This window comes from Onychostoma macrolepis, chromosome 02 (genome assembly GCF_012432095.1).
Source record: "Onychostoma macrolepis isolate SWU-2019 chromosome 02, ASM1243209v1, whole genome shotgun sequence".
Classification (NCBI taxonomy): Eukaryota; Metazoa; Chordata; class Actinopteri; order Cypriniformes; family Cyprinidae; genus Onychostoma; species Onychostoma macrolepis.
The window spans coordinates 10,949,115-10,967,542 of NC_081156.1; the positions used below are offsets into that span (position 1 = coordinate 10,949,115).

An 18,428-nucleotide genomic window follows, 5' to 3' on the forward strand; every position below is an offset into this window, starting at 1 on the left:
TGAAAGAGATTTTTTCTGCCTGACATTCAGAGACTAGCATGATTATTGGTGGCAGGGTTAGGGTTAACCTGTGACCTGCTCTGTACCTTCACCTGCTGCTGCTGCTGACTGATGATTACAGAGCGCAGGCTTGCTGTTGTGAGATGGCTCTCTCCAGAGTCACACACAGGAGAAATTATTATCTGTGCAATAGCTAATTGGTCATCAGCTGGTACTTTCCCCAGGTTTTAGCCAATCATTGTGTCTGGGTTCAGTGTTCATTCTCAGCTGCAGGCAGTGACACAGTCCACTTATTCATCACGCTCTGTGAGGAGAGAGACTCTTCTAGTCCAGTGCTTGATTCCCTCACCACAGAGGAAGTGGTTTGAGGCAAGAAGCCATTATTATTATTATTATTTATTTTTTGATACCAAGCATGCTTCATTTCAGTATTACAAAAGAGTTTCAGCCCTTGAATTTTGATTGGTGAAGCAGTGTTCCAAGAGTACTGATATCAAAAGCACTGGTACTTTTCACTGAATGAATCCAGCACCACTGCTCACCTGCGCAAGATGTGTTTTACACGCTGAGACCAACATGAGATGCTGGTGTACAATTACGGTTATAGTTAGATGTAATATTTTTGCTAAATATATTGTCCCTTGAGTTCACAACTTGAATTGAGTTATCCAAATCAGTGTTCTTGCTCATTCTGAAGTCAGACTCCTTAATTTCCGCTGTCCAGAGACATTTAGATGTACATGACTGTCTCTGGGGTTGCTGTGGTTGTGGGGCAGTCTGTGTGTGTGTGTGTGTGTGTGTGTGTGTTGAATGGGTGTATTGAGGTGGATGTAATGTATTGTGTGGTTCAGGCATTACTGTGGCGTCTCTCTGCTGACTGCATCCTCTCTGCTGCTGTATCAGCCCTTCTGTAAGCATTCCACTCACATTATCCACCATTCCTGTCATTCATCGCTCAGTGTGTTTGTGATGACACATGCTAGCTAAAGTCTGATTATATCAACTATTAAAGGGTTAGTTCACCCAATGAAAATTCTGTCATTAATTACTCACCCTTATACAAACCCGTAAGACCTTCGTTCATCTTCAGAACACAAATTAAGATATTTTTGATGAAATCCAAGAGCTTTCTGACCCTCCATAGACAGAACTACCACGTTCAAGGCACAGACGACATCACTAAAATGGTCCATGTGACATCAGGGGTTCAACTGTAATTTTATGAAATCTACAAAAATACTTCTTGTACGCAAAGAAAACAAAAATAATAACTTAATTTCAATTTAAAATTTATTGATTGCTATAGTGGGAATATCATGACATTTTCATTTTAATAGTGTTTGTTTTCCAGCAGGTTGCAGAAATCTTCCACATAAGCATGGCAAATTTTCCATGAATTATCTCTATAAGTAAAAATTCAAAAAAATTCAAATGTTCTTTCTGTTCAAGTGAAATGTACATATAATGTTCTCATTTTATATAAAAATATGAATAACTTTGAGGCAAATAAATAATAAAAATTTTATGTGAATTCCTATTTAAAATTACCTAACTAAAAAGTGAGCAATTCATGTGCAAGGTTCCTCCCGCCGGCCCAAAAAACGGAATCCAGCGGCCTGGTCAAAGGTTTAATGCATGTTCGGTCTTTTATTTGCGCCTCTGAATTTATCTGGATTTAGTTTCAATTTTAGTCTAGCTCCGTGTTCAATCTGTCTCCAATTTCAAGTGATCATTAAATTTAGGCAATATTCTTAATTAAAAACTGATCACAGATATCGATTGTATATTAATTTAGATATTTGATTATTCTGGAAATCCCATACTTTCAAATCTTCGTTCATTAGGGACCAGGTATCGCAAAGGAATTACACTTCGGCCGATTTTTTTAGTGAATCCACAGACACCAAACTCGTCAGTTCTGAACTTACTCAGAGGGTGCAGAGTGGTTGTAATACCTTTAAGTGAGCTGCGCCTGCATACTCATAACAAAAAGTGTATTTTTCCTACAACCACGGGAGCTACACCGTGTTAAGCCAGCGACAGTCAGAAATCCAGAGTTCCTCATGGTGTTCCCCATGGTTCATCCATTGGTGCTTTGGTGTGATCTGTCCTGAACACATATTTGCGGAAATATCACTACACATTAATCTACTTGGAAAAATTATTTCAGAATAAATCAAATATAACAATTTATTATTAGTCAGGTAAAAACGTGTTGTGCCAATTGCATAATTAAACAATAAGAAGCCAATTAAAAAATAAGAAAATACATAACATGAGTTGTTCAAAGATGAATCTAAGAGTAAAATGTTTACCTGACTTCAGGAAGATACATAGTATGGAGCATATGAAATACACTTCACACTACGGGCTGATCTGGCTGCAGAATCGCGAAGTAGTGTTTTGTCACTTCCCTTATATACCCAGATAACAAAGACAAAGAAATGTTTAAATTAGTTGTAAAAACATAAAAGATCTTTTGGTGTTTTTGGTTCTAGAGATGGCAGGGGGAGAAGGGGGTCGTAACTGAACAAGGGGAGTGGTGCTGTTTGTTGTCTTTGGAGATCTCCTCTCCAGATTAGTTTTCTGGTTTTATTGCATGGCATCTGTTTTGCGAGAGTTCCTGAGTTTTGGCCTCATGAGGAATTAATTTCATAAAGGAAATAATTTCACTCCTTTCACATGTGTTTGAAAAAATTGTGTTCTACTGTGTTTTTGTTTTTGCTGTGGTATTGAAAATAGAGGAGGGGTTTGGAAGTTTTTCACTCCAGATGAGTTTGTATCCTTCCATGCACAAGTGTCTCGATGTCTCTTGGACTCCATTTCCCATAACACCCCATGCCTAGGAACTGTTTGCTTACACCCCTGTTTCCTGTCAGGAGGACTATTTAAGCTGCACTCAAACACACACACTTGGCGAAGTCTTGTTCCACTGTTAGTGGACATTTCTGAGCGTTTCTCCTGGTTTTCATTGCCTTGTTCTTGCCTTGTCTTGTTTTTGACCTTGGACTGTTTCCTTGTTTTTGTGATTGTTTGCTGCCTGTCCTGACCATTGCCTGTTTTTGTATTACTCTGTCTTGCCTTGGATACTGTTGTTTGCTGGTGTTGGACCCTGCCTGTTTTGACTACAATCTGTACAGTAAAGCTCCATTGTCACGCCCTATCCATTACAACAAGCTAGTTATTGGGCTTAAAGATTTTTTTTTTTCTGTGGGGTTAGTGTTAGGGGCTAGAATATACAGGGGGCACACAGGTCTTGCATACCCCTCAGCAAATGTGCGATTGCGCCCCTGCTCATCGTAAAATTATGAGTAGCATTTTTGCATGTCAGAAATATGTGAAACTTTTTGCTATTGCATTTTAGGGGAAATTAATTTAAGAAGTCACATATTTCGATATATTGTATGTAGATAAAGCCTCATTTACGAAATGAACAGAAAATTGGGCGTACGGTCGTTCCTATGCAAAACTAATCAATATGGAACGCAATATAAGCAGTGGCTATGATCAAACCTCATGTCAGTGTGGCAGTGTGGTCATTTTTTAAGTGAACTTTTGCCTGAAAGATGATTAGTTTCACTGTTTTGTATCGCCACATTTAATTTGAGAATGAACGGATTGACATGTCCAGTGTGTGACAGAGTCAACAGCAGCATTAGACTAATGCCCGTCCAGTAAAGTGTATTATTTACTTAGGTGGCGCTGTTGGCCTACTTGTAATAAAATGAAAGTAAAATACACAAATAACATTGATACTTGTGTTTCTGAATAAATAAATCAGTAATTGATGTCATAAATCACAAGTCTGTTTTGATTTAAAAGTCAGAAGCTATAGCTTACATGAATAAAATCATAAACAGGGAACTTGTAAATTAAATAATTTAATATATACAGATTTATTAATTAATATGTAATATTTTTCTCAAAAAGATAAAAGATTTTTTAGAATTTTTACGGCTCTTTTGCTTTAGACCATCTATTAATAGTAAATCCACAAATACAATGTTAAGGTTTCAACTGCATTTGTCTGGGGAAAAAACATCAGAGATTGATTTTATTATAGCTATTTTCAAAGTTTTCAATGTACTCTTATTAAAAAAAAAAAAGAACTTTAATAATGATTATTAGTTCTAACAAGTACATTTTTGCTTAAAAAAAAGGTTTATAATTTCTGCGCAGGAGAGATTTGGTGTTGTTTCAAAACAAAAGGAAATGTATATCGGTATCTGCATATATTATTTGAAATATCTGAAAATATTGGCATATTGGCAAAATTCTAATATCGTGCATTACTAGATATTCCCTTATTTTTCTCAGGAGACAAATATAAGAAGCAGTAGACTTTGTTCATGTAATAATAATAATAACAACAATAAACCCCATTTCTGTCTAGGAGAAACACTTGATATGTCAAAGAGATCTCATTTTTAATGTTTCCTTTCCTTTGGGCTGTATCTTGGATAGATGATATATATGATGTGGTTTTTATTTGTCTTGCAGTGAAGTATCTGGACTGTGGCAGAGGAGCTCATGTGAGGTTTGAATGCAGTCAGCCTGGAGACTTTGGGATATCGGTGGATGGGGTTGTGTTCGCCCTGCGGCCGCTGCTCCGGTCCGGCTCCTGGACATCACCTCTGCTGATTAAAGCCCAGGATGAAGCCACTCAGCAGCAGTGGCAGACGCAGGTCAGACTGCTTCCAGCCAGAGACCATCCAGCAACGGTACGACATGTGCATCATACGGCATAGCTGGAACAGTGATCATGCATAATCTGGAGGTCTCTTCTGGACTGTATTTTAGTAGCCGTTAAGTGAGATATTTGTCTGTACTGGCTGACACTCATTTGGCCCTATAGTGTGGCATGGATGCAGCAAGGTTTCACTTAGAAATGCACTATTTGCAGCAGCAATGATTCATCCATTAACAGGCTGCTGTGATGAAGCGAGAATCTCAACATGTCTCCCCTCATGCACTGACCCAGTCCATATAAAACAAAGATGCATCTTGCACTGACTGGGATTTATGAAGGGAATTTTGCACAGATTCTGGTGTATTGTTTTATAAATCTGCTAAATTTGGGAGCGTACACTGCTTTGTTATGCCTTTTGTGCATATGCATGATTCTACAGGAAGATTTATACATCGGCATGAGACCTTTTTTGTTTTTTGTTGATTCTGCTGTTGCCTCAGCTGATCTTCATATAAATCAGGGCAGTTCATTGGCTGATGAAGCTATGTAATCAGTGGGTGAGTTTGCAGAGTTTTGCATTTTGTGTTTAGAGTTTAAAGTTTTGGGACAATGGGCCAAAGATTCAGCAAACATGTAAACAAAAGGGAAAAACTGTAAACAAACTAACTTGTAAAAAAAAAATATATAACACGTCACACAAAGCATTGTCAAGTATTTCTAATTCACATAACATTTTTTACATTCCTTCCTCGTTATAGGATTATGTGAAGGAACAAAAAGCGTTGAGATTTTTCCCATTGAGCCTGTTGCTTCTTTGACTGATCAACTCTCCTGCTTTTGAAAAAAATCTCTCAGTATGTTGTTCATGATTTCTCCACCAAACTAATGGCTCTTGGTTGTGTGAAATTACCTTTTCCTCAGCATAGCGCTGCATTTCAGTTATAGAAGCAGTGCTTGCTGATTGGTGCTGTTGTGCTGACAGAACTTGAAAGTCAGAGTCCTCCCATGTGCCTCTTTTAGCTGTAGCTGAGTCAGTGCATGGAGTCACTGATGAGGCACAGCATGCTGGAAGTATTGAGACTAACCCTGAGGACAGCAGCTAACTCTGATGTGGCCAAGTGTGTTTTATGCAGTGGTGGACGAAGTACACAAACCAAGTACTTGAGTTAAAGTAGAGATACAATAGGTAAAATATTACTCCAGTAAAAGTAAAAGTTCTCCCTTTACACTTTCACTTGAGTAAAAGTACAAAAGTATTTGCCTTCAAATGTACTTAAGTATCCAAAGTACTATGATTTATTATGGCTATGATATCCTGTTATCATTTTTGTCACAAGACTCATGCTTATTCAACAATATGCGAAATGACTCTAATGTTACTCTTGGCACACCAATCTATTAATAGAACGATATTAATTAGTCAGACACTTATGTCTATTAAAATTATCATGAGCTCAACCTTGAAGCTAAACAATTTCCTTTAGAATCAAATGAAATAACAGGATTTCAGAGCAGGTTTAAATTTAAGGTTTATTTGTAACAGTTGTATTATACACAGGTTCACGTGAGTTTTCTTTTACTATATTGTATCTGAATGTCTCTGTGCATAAATATAAACTGGCCATATCAGATTTACTGTAACAGGAACTAGTTTTTGTATCAGAAGAAACACGCTTGCCAGTCACAGCTGCATATGTGTACAAAACTCAGTCCACAAAGTCAGGAAGAATGTTATATTCATTTAGTAATGCTTGGATGTGTGATTGTCAGTGTTTGTGCATTAATTCCTATACTGCTTCACATAAAACCTGGTGATACCTGGTAAATAAAATAACTTGGTAAATATAATATATATACTGTATATATATATATATATATAACTAAGGTGACCTTAACATAGTGTGGACATCTCAAAACAAATTACATAAACTGTCATCACAAATGACATGTACTAAAATAACAAGCCTCAAATGGCAATAAACAATTCGTGGTAGTAAACATCATTAATCAGCATGCCATTAATTCTGCTTCTGGTGAGTGTGCCAGTAGAGTAGGGCACTGATGATCTAACTGTCAGTCCTCTGTCGTGTCTGTCATGTGTTCCCGCCTCTTGTTTCCATATTTGGTCATGTTCCTGTCCTTGTTAAGTGTGATTATTAGTTAAGTATTGTCCAGCCGTGTTTCGTCTAATTATCAGTGATTGTATAATCACTGGTATTTAGTTCCTGCCTGTTTAGTTAGATTTCGTCTGGTCTACTCGTTATTCCCTGGTGTTCCTGTCTGTGTGAACTTTGCCTTGTCTTGCCCTGCCCTGATGTCCTCATTAAAGACTATTATTTTGAAGTTTATCCTCGTCTGCGTGTTCCTCGTTCCTCCCTGCTCTGTGCACCGTGACACTAACTGAAGTGGCAATATTCTTTATTCAGCTTGAGAAGGAGATGATTCTCAAAGTTTTTGAGTCCATTCTTGCCCTCCTGGGACTGAAAATAAGCCCTGCTGTGCTGAAAAGACGTTCACAAGCTGCAGAAGCGGGTAAAGCAGTGTTGATCTTCAAAGACAACTTACAGACTGCTGGGAAGGACTTGAGAATTTCTTTGTCATCAGCTTTGCAGGCAAGGTAGCCATCTAACTGCTTGATACCTTCCTGACCAAGAGTAGGCTCCATGCTTGCAAAGAAGTCCTCTTCCTCAGAGGCACTGGAACCATCAACTGGTGTTTGATTCAAAGTCTCTTCCTCCAGATGGTCCTTGATGTAGTCCAGGCCTGAAACGGACATTTCCGCAGATGCTAAGAATCAAAACTTCACTTTAATCATATCAACAGAACAGCATTGTCCCATGTATTTCCAAGGTGCATTTAAAACTAACCTAAACAAATTGAGAATGTCAAGATAAAATTTGAGTTGGATATCTTTTAAAAATGATTTGGCTCAGTTTCTTTGAATCATTAACTGATGACACTTTTCAAAAACAAAAACTAAAATAATCTTACCTAGTTTGACGATGTGTTCATTCGATGTCCAGGATGTTTTAAATTTCGGGACAAGGATTGCAGCTGCAATAACCTCTGGCTCTACCAGCATCTTTCCAAAGCGCTGCTGCAGGTCTCCTCGGATGGCATCCACCAGAGGTTTGCAGTAGCTGGAGGTAATGTGAATTCGGTCCAGTTTCGAGATGAGGAGTGTCAAAGTAGGCAGAAGCCATCCCATCTGAACATCGATTTCAGCCTGAAGAAGGTTGAGGGCTTTGGCTAGGGGCTCATGGTTCAGGCATACTCTTCCAGAAAGGCGATTTCAACTGGACTCAACCTTTCACACATTCAGACAATAACAATTAATCATTTCATGTCATTACACTTTTAAGTGTGAGAGAGAGAGAGAGAGAGAGAGAGAGAGGGAAGTGTCAGTTTACTGTATCTACTGTATCTACTGTTTGCCTGTATCTACTCCTATCAGATCCTTGAGTAGTTAAGCTACTACTCAAAGTAATGTGTTTAAAAAAAGTTTTACTATTAACATTACATTACTGGAACATGAATTTAAAGGAATTATAATAAAACAGCACTTACATTGGCAACTTGAGTGAAATGCAGACAGTTCTGATAGCCCCATCTCCCCGATCTTATTGATTCGAAGCAGTCTCTCAACGGCGAGAAATAAGGAATTCCACCTTGTTGTGTTGGGGCGGATCAGCTGAATTTTGCACACGTCTTCTATAATCTCTGCTGCAGCCGCAGATCTGCCACACTTATTCCATACTGCATGGCACTTTGCAAATGCTGACCTGGACAGCTTCTTGTAGGCTTCATTTGAACAGGCTTTGGCTGCATCCACCGTGGAAACCAAGTTTAATAAGTGGCAGGCACAACGATTATGCTTTGGAAGTTGGAATTGTAAGCCATCATCCTCATCTAAAACAGCTGTGACCGCTACAAAGTCCACCTCGACACCATCCACATCATCTCCATCACATCACTTATCTCATCTTCAGTCTCATCTGAAGCAGAGTTGTTGTTCTCATCTTGCTCTCCGTATATAAGAAATGCCTTTAAAAAATTTGACCCGTAGTAGTTCGAACAACCTTGTTCTGTATTCCAAATTCAGAATGTATGTCATTTAGAGCGCAAGCCAAAACATCAAAAGTGTGTGGGCCTTTGAGCTGCCTGCATGCTAGTGCTACTGAGCACCTCTGACACCGTTGAAACCTCTTCTCCTTGAACTCCAACAATCTGTTGTCGTTGCTATGAAATCTATCTCTGACATTGCTTTTTTCATATTAGCCTTCATCTCAAGTGCTGCCTATGTCACAAAGTGGCCTTGACATGAGAGAGGTGTTAGGCTGAAGATCGCGCAAGAAAGCTTTAAATGATGGTTGTTCCACCACATTAAAGGGTTGGAGACTCTGGGTCACAAAATTCAACACTGCATGATCAACATGCTTCTGTGTGACTAGCTTAGTTTCTCCCAACGTCAACTGTCTGGAGGTCGAAGGAGCCTCGTCGCTCTGCATTTTTCTTTTCCTTGGCGCTGTTAGGGCAGTATATCTCTGCAAGTGGCTACCATGCTTTCTCTGCAAAAAGGAAACATTCAAAAAAATGAACTACATATCCAGAGATCTGTCTCCCTCCCTTTGACAAATAAAATAAATATTTAATGTGGTTTTAGCATGTCATAGATGTAAGCAACAGAGTACAATATTTTCAGCACAGGCTTAGATCACAGTCTTTGGAAGCTGAACATTAAAAAAAAAAAAAAAAAATCTTGGTTAATAAGGAGCACTCCACTCCGACTGCCAACTGTTTCAGTAAAAACAACTAACTTAACAAACGTTTTCTGTAAGCTACAGTTAGATTACTCAATTAAAAATAACCACCAGAATGAAAAAGCTTACCTCGACGTGTTTCCTTAGATTTGAAGGAGAATTCTTGTAAGAAGAAATTTTACAGAGCCGAGGCAGGCAGAGAAGGCAATTGAAAATGAAGGAGTCTTTCTTCTTTTCAACGACTTCAAAAAATATCGCGCAAATAAGGCCACGGGTGTTGTGGCAAGTTAGAGTGAGGAGTTTCTTCCATCTTTTATGAAGGCACTAGCACTCTCAGTCTCAATGTTAACGCTGAAATGTATTCGCGCATATACCACCAAGCGGCAACCAAAACAAGTTCAAAATAGAGCGTGCGCTGTACCCTGATTGATGGCTTGGCGTGTGCCTGACCAGTTAAGTTGACTTTTTTTTTTATCCACTAATAAATAAAAAGGAATGACTGATTTTGCAAAATGTAGTTGAGTAAAAGTAAGATATTTGACTTTGAAATGTAGTGAAGTTTGAGACAGTGGATGTCAGACCTCTCTTCATTTGTGAAGCACAGGTCACTCTTCCCAGGTAGACTGTGCTAACTGGATTTGTTCATATAGTCTCTCCAGCATGTAGAAAGCAATTCCACTTGGTTTCAACTAAAATAATCAGTTTATGTATCCGTTTAAGCTTCTCTGTGGCTTGTGTGCTGTGGAGGAAAAATGTAAATCTTGTGCATTTTTCCAGCAGGTGAAAGATCTTAGGAGGCTTTTATCGCATCTTTGTTCACCAAATGGCTTGCTCAGTTGGGGACACTTAATTTCTAGCGATTATCGCCGATTTGATTGCACAGATACTATTTAAACTAAACTGAGCTAGACAATGACATCTCTGAATTCAATAATGAAATGCCTTTAACTGAAAATTGAGTGTTTAATCTTATCATTATACATTACTGACACTCTATCCTCCAATTTGATACTGTTAAGTGCTTTGACACAATCTGTATTGTAAAAGCGCTATATAAATAAAGGTGACTTGACTTGACTTGACCAAATGTGCAAACACAGGTAGTGTTTCCACCCAGCCTTACGCACTGCAGCAACCATATTAGCATCATTGACTGTGACTAATGCAAGCACAATTTTGAGTTATGCCTCATTCTTCAGGTTTTTTTTCAGCTACAAACTAGTATTGTCAGCTGTGACAGTAAAATGACAGGACAGTTAGATATTCCTCTGTGGAGCTTGAGGTCCACGTGTCTGATGTGAGAATCCCATGGTTTGCCTGTTGTAATGTTGCCATTACTTTGGCTTTACAGGCAGCATACATTTCGTTAATTGTACCCTCCACCAGCTTTTTCTGACTAGGGATTTGGTAACATTGATCAGGGGTCTTGATGGCTGCAATAAAACCTCTGCCTTCTACAACCCAAATTCTGGACGTTTTTTTTTTTATTTGAATAAAATGAAAACTAAAAGAATTTCAAATCACATGAGCCAATATTTTATTCACAATAGAACATAGATAACATAACAAATGTTTAAACTGAGATATTTTACAATTTTATGCACAAAATGAGCTCATTTCAAATTTGATGCCTGCCACAGGTCTCAGAATAGTTGGGACGGGGGCATGTTTACCATGGTGTAGCATCTCCTCTTCTTTTCAAAACAGTTTTAAGACATATGGGAACTGAGGTTATGAGTTTCTGGAGTTTTGGTGTTGGAATTTTATCCCATTCTTGCCTGATATAGGTTTCCAGCTGCTGAAGAGTTTGTGGTTGTCTTTGACGTATTTTTCGTTTTAATGGTGCGCCAAATGTTCTCTATAGGTGAAAGATCTGGACTGGACAATATTTTCAGCACAGGCTTAGATCACAGTCTTTGGAAGCTGAACATTAAAAAAAAATAAAAAAATCTCGGTTAATAAGGAGCACTCCACTCTGACTGCCAACTGTTTAAGCATCATACACTGCATGCAAAACTAGGTCAAAATAGAATTTATATTCCAACATAAAGTATTAACATCGATTGATTTTCATTTCACAATACTGGAGCACTCAGCTTCAAAAACTGCAAACTTCGGTAAAAACAACTAACTTAACATACACAATGAAAATGTTTTCTGTAAGCTACAGTTAGATTACTCAATTAAAAATAACCACCAGAATGAAAATGCTTACCTCGCCGTGTTTCCTTAGATTTGAAGGAGAATTCTTGTAAGAAGACATTTTACAGAGCCGAGGCAGGCAGAGAAGGCAATTGAAAGTGAAGGAGTCTTTCTTCTGCAGGCAGGCCAATTCAGCACCCGGACTCTTCTGCTACGAAGCCATGCGGTTGTAATAGCTGCAGTAGTTTTACATTGTCCTGCTGAAATAGACGTCATCTGGAGGGGAGCATATGTTGCTCTAAAACCTTTATATACCTTTCAGCAATCATAGTGCCTTCCAAAACATGCAAGCTGCCCATACCGTATGCACTTATGCACCCCCATACCATCAGAGATGCTGGCTTTTGAACTGAAAGCTGATAACACACTGGAAGGTCTCCCTCCTCTTTAGCCCGGAGGACACGGCGTCCGTGATTTCCAACAAGAATGTCAAATTTGGACTCGTCTGACCATAGAACACTTTTATACTTTGAAACAGTCCATTTTAAATGAGGCTTGGCCCACAGGACACGACGGCGCTTCTGGACCATGTTCACATATGGCTTCCTTTTTGCATGAAGACCCTGAAGATCCAACAAAGGTCTTCGGCCTTGTCACTTACGCACAGAGATGTCTCCAGTTTCTCTGAATCTTTTGATGTTATGCACTGTAGATGATGAGATTTGCAAAGCCTTTGCAATTTGATGTTGAGGAACGTTGTTTTTAAAGTATTCCACAATCTTTTTACGCACTCTTTCACAGATTGGAGAGCCTCTGGCCATCTTTACTTCTGAGAGACTCTCCCTGCGTTCCATTCAGAAGGGCTCATCCCTATGCAATAATCCCTTCAAAGGGTTTACCCTCCGGAGTGAGAGCTTTGAAGGGTTGAAGGCTGTAGGGGACCAAACAACTGTTTCTTGAAGTGCCCTTCTGCGTCATCATCCCGTGCCCACACGGAGGCGCCGTCATCATGCAAAGAGTCTGCACAAAGGATCATGGGAGCCCGAAGTGTCCATCAGTTGTACCCTTTGAAATCCTTCATTCCGAAGGGCCCTTTGAAGTGGCTAGTTTTGAGCACTTCGGTTTGGAATGACCCTTCAATATGGCGGCCATGATTGTTTTCACTCCGAAGTGCCCTTCGGAGGATGATATATCCTGTTTGGAACGCACCGTCTGCCTCTCTAAGACATCGCTTTTATAGCTAACAATGTTACAGACCTGATGTCAAACATGTTAAACATTTGTTATGTTCTCTATGTTCTATTGTGAATAAAATATTGGCTCATGTGATTTGAAAGTCTTTTGGTTTTCATTTTATTCAAATTTAAAAAACATTTCCAGAATTCGGGTTGTACAATGAGATTGGCTGGAGGTCCCTCACAATCATTTCTCCTATGGTTCTTGTAATTTCTGATGCTCTCTGTGAGTCATATAAAATAAAATACATATGCATGTCTTAAAAACTGCTTTTATGATGGTAGTAATTCTCTACCAGGCATTACTTGACATTTAAACTATGTAATTTATATAATAAGTTATTTGTGGTACCTAGAATTTGCTTTGATGTCAGGTGCTCTGGCTCCGGGTAAATGTGGTTGGTGTCTCTATTTTCAGTAAATCTCCAATAACCAGGGCACTTTTAACAGGTTTCTCAGTGGTTCATTGAGCGGGGAGATTCTGTCTGAGGTCTGAGTTGGAACAGGAGAATGGTGTTTTGTTCCGTGACTAACCCACCTTACAGTCAGCCAATGGCCCTGCTGCTGGGGCTCTGCATCCGGACCAGAACCAAAGCTCATCACATCCAAAGCCCTTGCATTCTTACTGTCCTTAAACAAAGCCAGGCGCACTGTGACAATGACTTTAATATAATTAAAGTCCATATAAAGATAATATAATACCTTACAAATATCTCTGATGTGTATGTACAAAGTATACTCTCAAATTTTCAGTTTAAAAAGTATGCTTATAGCATATTTGAATCAGTTTTTCTCTTTTTGTAAAGGTAATTCTTACTGAAGAATGCTAAATATCATTTTGTATCAGCAGGTGGAGCAAATGAACCAATAATGGGTTAACAAGATGGGTGGAGTTACACAATAGACATAGGAGCACATGACACAGAAACAAAACAAAACCATGTGCTCACAAATCAAAACTAGAACACGCCGCCAATGAGATGATCCTCATGGTCACATAAGACAACACATAACACACAGCCAATGAGAACTCATAAACTGCTACACCAAACACAACAACACAACAGCCGAAGACACGAGATGAGCACACGGCCCGAGAGACAAGACAATACACCAGTTCACATAGCCAAGAACAGACCAGACCAAAGTGACAGAACCCTGACATGAGCAACACTTCAACGCTGTTCATTTATTTTCTGTACGGTTCGTAGAACACCTCAAAGACAGCATCAGAAGTGTTTCTCCAGAGATTTCATACTCATCGGTTAAAGCTCTGTTAAGAAGAGATATGTGCCAAAAAGATTGAATTTGTTTAAAAAAAGGTACAACTTGTGTCTTAGAAACTGTTCATGCTGGTAAATGATAACAATGCATGTGTGTTATCAGTAAGCGCTCCCTGTTTGTTTGATTTATTTTTTTGTCAGAATGTGATGTAAATCAAATGAACTCCTTAAAGCTGTAAGAGATTGACATTTACAGGGGAGAGAGATATAGAATTTCTTTAAAGAAAAAACATGTTTTAGGTGTTTTTTAAGTTGAACAGATGCTTCATTGTCATTGGTTGTTCCCGTAATTATAACTGATCGATGCCTGTGATTGGCTGTGAAATGCAGGGTTTTAACCCATTTCTTCACCTGTGACCTGTGTATCTGCAGGATCCAGATGTGCTCAGGGGAGATATACCAAAAATAGTGTTTCCTTCCCGTCAGATAGACATGTCTCTCAAACGCACGAAGAGAGATTGGGTTATTCCTCCTATTAATGTGGCAGAAAACTCAAGAGGGCCTTTCCCAATGAAGCTGGTCAGGGTAAGATCAACACTTGCACACAATTATAGAAATATCATATGACCTCACAAATTCCATATGTATGCATGTGCACACATTATACATAGTTTTTATATAAATATTAATATATTTATGCATATGAATGAATCTTCTGTGACGTTAGGGTAAAGCATGTTTTAACATGGAATCAAAATGATCTCTTTTCTCTCTTTTTCTCTGGTTCTCTTTTTTTTTGTTCTGCCTCTGAATAGACTTTCCTTCATGACTGATCTCACATCAGTCATTGGTTAATTTTGGTTAATATCAACTTATGTCCAAATACAGTTGCCAAATAGCAGTCAGTGTTTTAGGCTGCTGATAAAGCAGTCTTGCCTACTGTTAACACAATAACTGAAAACTCACATTCAGATCTGACCCCATTCTGATATCTGACCATCCAATAAATTCATTGGAGTAAATCATGTCCTTTTCAGCTTTTTATTAAACGTTCTGTCAGGACAGATGTTTATTGCACAAGTACAGAGCTCGAGGTTCAGGCATTGACATGTTTGGGTTGTGCTCTCTGCTGTGATGTAGATTCGCTCAGATAACGATGAGAAGGTGAGTTTGCGTTACAGCGTGACGGGTCCCGGCGCTGACCAGCCGCCCACCGGAGTCTTCTCCATTGACCCCACCTCAGGCCTCCTGACGGTCCTCAAGCCACTGGACCGCGAGCACCTGCCCAGCTTCAACGTGAGTTCATCACAGCCCGTCTGCTCCGCTCTAAACTCTAGATGCTCTGTTGTGTTTTAGAAAGCGCTCTGTGAAACTGAAATAACTGTATTCAGCTGAAGCATTTCACAGTAGAGTTACAGTATTGATCTCTCTCTGTACGCTGAGTAATAAAACAGAGTGATTGAATGAAACATTTGATTGTAAGAACTGTAAAAAAGGCAGATTATTTTGATTGTGCAAAACTACATATTTTCAGAATCAGGAGCTTAATCCCTGTATTATTTAGTTGAAATAATGCAGTCACTGATCAGAAGTGTTTTTAATTTGTCTGAAATGCAGTCATCAACAAATCCAGAGGAAAATGTCACCTTAAAAAAAGCAAATCAGAAATGTTTGTTGAGCAGCAAATCAGCATATTAGAATGATTTCTGAAGATCATGTGACACTGAAGACTGGAGTAATGATGCTGAAAATACAGCTGCGCATCACAGAAATAACTTACAGTTTAACACATATTCACATAGAAAACAGCAGTTTTATATTGTAATAATACTTCACAATTTCATTGTTTTTGCTGTGTTTTTATTTAAATAAATGCAGTCTTGGTGTGCAGAAGAGAGTTCTTTCAAAAACATTACCTTTGAAATCTTTTGAATGGTGGTGTACATTTCAAAATTCCTTTTATTCTTGTGTTCAAAACCAGTTGAATTGAACACAGCTGACTGGAATAGTTTGCAACGGCTAAAACAGATAAAACTCTCAGAGAAGTTGTGTCTCCTAATTAATCTCGAGCGACCTGACCTGACCTGACGAAGGGTATGAAACTCGCCAGTTTCCAGCCCTGACCTTAAACATCCCCCTACATGAAATCAATGAATGCCTCTTAAACTAATAGAACCTTTGAACAGTATTAACCTTCTCTAGAGATTTTCTTGATACTGTGTATTTAAATAAATGTGTGTTGTCAAGTCAGTGAGCAAAGTTAAAGTAATCGGTTTCACTTTATTTTGATGGTCCCTTTAACACATTCTATTGACTGTAAGTAATGTTGCACCTACATTTCTGCTGACTCTCATTAGAGTGTTAGTAGTGTATTAGTAGACTGGTAGGGTTAGGGTTAGATTAAGTTGACATGTTCTTGCAAAGTCACTTATAGTCAGTAGAATATCTGTTGGGAGACCAACACAATAAGGAGTTAGTAGATATGAAGCAGACAGTCTACTAATACTCTTATGAGAGTTTGTTGACATGTAGTTGCAACATTACTTAGTGTCAACAGAATGTTCAAAAGGGACCATCAAAATAAAGTGTTACCAAGTAATCTACTCTTCTTGCTACATTGAAGTATGTGTTGTGCATGCCTTGTGTTTATTGATTGATTCATACAGTACTCTGTGTGTTATGGCATCAGTTGAGGGCACACGCTGTGGATCTGAACGGTAATCAGGTGGAAAACCCCATTGACGTCATAATCAACGTTATTGATATGAATGACAACCGACCAGAGTTCATCCAGCAGATCTGGAACGGAAGTGTTCCTGAAGGCTCTAAACCAGGTTAAACCATTTCAAATCAATAAAACTGGGTTTTGCTGAGTGTGTATGTTTTGTCTTATATTTTGTCTTTGATTTATATAGGCACGTCAGTAATGACAGTGACGGCGGTGGACAAGGATGATCCCACGACTCTAAACGGCCAGCTGCGCTATAAGATCGTGTCTCAGAATCCCAACGTCCCCAGTCCAAACATGTTCACCATTAACAACAGGACCGGAAGCATCATCACTGTAGCTGCTGGCCTGGACCGAGAGGTACGCCATCCATCTGTCCCACATTATCTGACTGGACTTCTTTTAAATAAATCTTGACCTCTACAAACAAGTCTTGATTAGTTCAACTGGTCCCAACAGTATTTTAGATGTGGGCCAAATCTATGAAAGATTTAAACAAAAAAAAAAAAAATATATATATATATAATTTAGAAAAATAATGCTTTTGATAAAATCATCTTTTGTCAGGGTTTTCAAACAGAACCGAATCACACCAAAAAGGAACAAAACAAAAAACAAACCCCAAACAGGCCGGGGCTGCAGGATACTCGGCACGTCCTGCTCAGAAGCACTTTTTGTAGAAATACACAGAAATTCCCAGTTTCTCTGCAGTTTAAATAGATCATAAATTTCATATAGCACAACAGAACCTTTTGCTTGATGAATGTTTTTTTAAATTTCTTTTCACATCATTCAATGCCACCTGCTGGTGCAATGCTGTAGCTGCAGAAAGAGTCTGTAAAATCCCCAGCACTAACACAGAACAACACAAACATCTGCATCTGCACTCTTGAACCTCGCTGACCAGATTCCAGGACCAGAACTAACGTGTTAATGTAAGAACTGTAGGTCAATATGAGGCCACGGATATGCATTTATTTTAAAATGAGCAACACAGTGACAACAAAGCAAACTATCAAGAAGGATTCCAAACTGTCATGACTTTACTTGACTTTGAGAATTGATCATTTGTAATCAAGGGTGAGCTCAGAGAGTCATGGACTTTAGAGAATGGCACTGAACATCACAGACTTTAATAATCTCATAAAAAAAATAACAAATTGAAACAGACAGGCATGGCTCGTCTTTTTTTCTTGACAATTTAAAGTAGTAAAGTGCATAGGATATATTCAAATTCATCACAAGTTTCTGCAGGCACATAAAAAGATACTAAGTGGGGCAGTGGCACGTGCCCTCCTGAGCTCAACAGCGCCCCACACACTGCGCTGTACATCTGTGGAACTGCAGTATGCGCTAATTGAGAGCCATTTGGGCAGTTTTGAGACTGCCCAGCTTATTTTCATTTTACCTTATCTCTCTCCAGACCAGGATGATATCAGTCAGCTTCAGCTATATGTGTTTGCATCAGGTCAGAAACTAGCTGGCATGTCTGTTTTTCCTATGTGAGAAGTGTTTTAAATTAACGAAAGTGTTAATCTTTTAGTTTAAATGTGCTCACGTGAAAAGCCTTTATATAGTTTAGTTGTTCATTTATTTTGAGATGAGACATAATTTTCGTTTCCTCACTTAAATTCCTCTACAACTTGTAGC

The 18,428-nt window shown here is 38.8% G+C and overlaps 1 protein-coding gene across 4 annotated transcripts in view; it reads left to right on the top strand.

Annotated features, from left to right (window-relative positions):
• LOC131552566 (cadherin-2-like) overlaps positions 1-18,428 on the top strand; it is a 74,362-nt gene that overhangs the window by 33,620 nt on the left and 22,314 nt on the right. For all 4 annotated transcript variants that reach the window (XM_058796426.1, XM_058796433.1, XM_058796438.1 and 1 more), the window contains 5 exons: positions 4,501-4,721; positions 14,483-14,635; positions 15,191-15,346; positions 16,740-16,884; positions 16,966-17,138. In XM_058796426.1, coding sequence (XP_058652409.1) covers positions 4,501-4,721; positions 14,483-14,635; positions 15,191-15,346; positions 16,740-16,884; positions 16,966-17,138 — 848 coding nt within the window. The remainder of the gene's footprint in view (positions 1-4,500; positions 4,722-14,482; positions 14,636-15,190; positions 15,347-16,739; positions 16,885-16,965; positions 17,139-18,428) is intronic.